General features: G+C 44.7%; 1 gene segment (V, D, J or C); it reads right to left on the reverse strand.

Annotated features, from left to right (window-relative positions):
- Positions 1–822: 822 nt before the first annotated feature.
- Positions 823–1,367, reverse strand: LOC119089076. The segment is given in 2 exon segments: positions 823–1,202; positions 1,280–1,367. Coding segments are annotated over 2 exon segments (426 nt in total).
- Positions 1,368–1,623: the final 256 nt, after the last annotated feature.

A 1,623-nucleotide genomic window follows, 5' to 3' on the forward strand; every position in this document is an offset into this window, starting at 1 on the left:
TCCAAGTTCAGAACAGAGAGTAATGAGCACCCAGGGCTCCTTGTGACATCAACAGGCCTTTTCAATTTTCAGTTTAGAATCTCACTGCTCTGGCTCTGATGTTGTCTGAGCAGGAGCCCAGAATGTTGTCATACTAACGGACTCCACACCATGAGAACTTTACAGCATGATATTCAGCTCCATCACCTCTAAAATAATAAAAAAAAATTTTCATTACTACTATCAAAAGCAATTCAGGGTTAGACTTACACATAAATGTATATATAAAATTAGATTTATGAGGAAAAGTAAAGTGACTCTCCAAAAATCTATGGGGACATCTTCCAACAAAGTATTTGGTATGGTGTTTGGTACATCAAACTGAATTTTAAAAGGGTTTTTTTTTTTGTTCTGATATTGCTGATTAGTATTTCCCAGCCAAATTTACATTATAATGTATTCTCAGCTACTCCAACAACAGTTCTAGTCTCTTAGATTTAAAGATTATATGTGTGTGTGTGTGTGTGTGTGTGTGTGTGTGTGTAGAGAGAGAGAGAGAGAGAGAGAGAGTGAGAGAGAGAGAGAGAGAGAGAGAGAGAGTATTGTTACAGCTTGTTATTTTTTTGTTTCATTAAAGAACAGCCATATCAATGGAGGTGGTCACTGATAAGCATCTGGTCAAGGTATGTTGTACTGTAGGGAGCATCCAGAATCAGCATCACTTCATTCTCTGATGTCCTTTTGAAACGTTGACAAAGACCCTATAGGGCTGTAAGGATGAGACTGACAATTGAACACTCAGAATGATTATTTATGAGCAAGGTTCCAGGCTAATCATCTCTGTCATGTCAGTCCGGGGGCAGTTTCCTGCTCCTCCGGGGTTTCTGACACACTCAGGATGTGGTTTGCAACACTGTGTCTTGCACAGTAATAGACTGCGGAGTCCTCAGCTGTCAGGCTGCTGAGCTCCATGTAGGCTGTGCTGGAGGATGTGTCTGCAGTCAGTGTGGCCTTGTCCTGGAACTTCTGAGCATACTTAGTTTCACCATCTTCAGGATCAATCCTTCCAATCCACTCCAGGCCCTGTCCAGGCTTCTGCTTCACCCAGTGCATATAGTAGTCAGTGAAGGTGTAGCCTGAAGCCTTGCAGGACATCTTCACTGAGGTCCCAGGCTTCCTCAGCTCAGCCCCAGACTGCTGCAGCTGGACCTGGGAGTAGACACCTGTGGAGACAGAGTGAATGTCACTGTCACCAGAGTACGTGGACCCTCCTCAAGTCGTGATCTTCGGTGCCCCTTACCTGTAGCTGCTGCCACCACCAAGAGGATGATGCAGCTCCACTCCATGGTGAGGACCTTGTGTGCTCAGTGACAGTGAAGAGGAAACTGAGCATATGTTGTTGTGGGGGGTGGGCATCCCTGTATTTACCACCATAGACTCACATGATTTGCATATTCATGGAGGCAGGGTACTGTTTATATAAGGACCTAGTCCAGCTGAAGAAGCTGGTAGAGGGTAACTGGGTCTGGCAGCAGGATGCTGAGGTCCAAACCCTAATCCTCTCTGAGGAAGTATCCTTCCCTGAGACATGTGCAGGCTCTGTGGATATAACACCAAGACCTAATGTCTCAATTTGAAAATAGA

This window comes from Peromyscus leucopus, chromosome 14 (genome assembly GCF_004664715.2).
Source record: "Peromyscus leucopus breed LL Stock chromosome 14, UCI_PerLeu_2.1, whole genome shotgun sequence".
NCBI lineage: Eukaryota > Metazoa > Chordata > Mammalia > Rodentia > Cricetidae > Peromyscus > Peromyscus leucopus.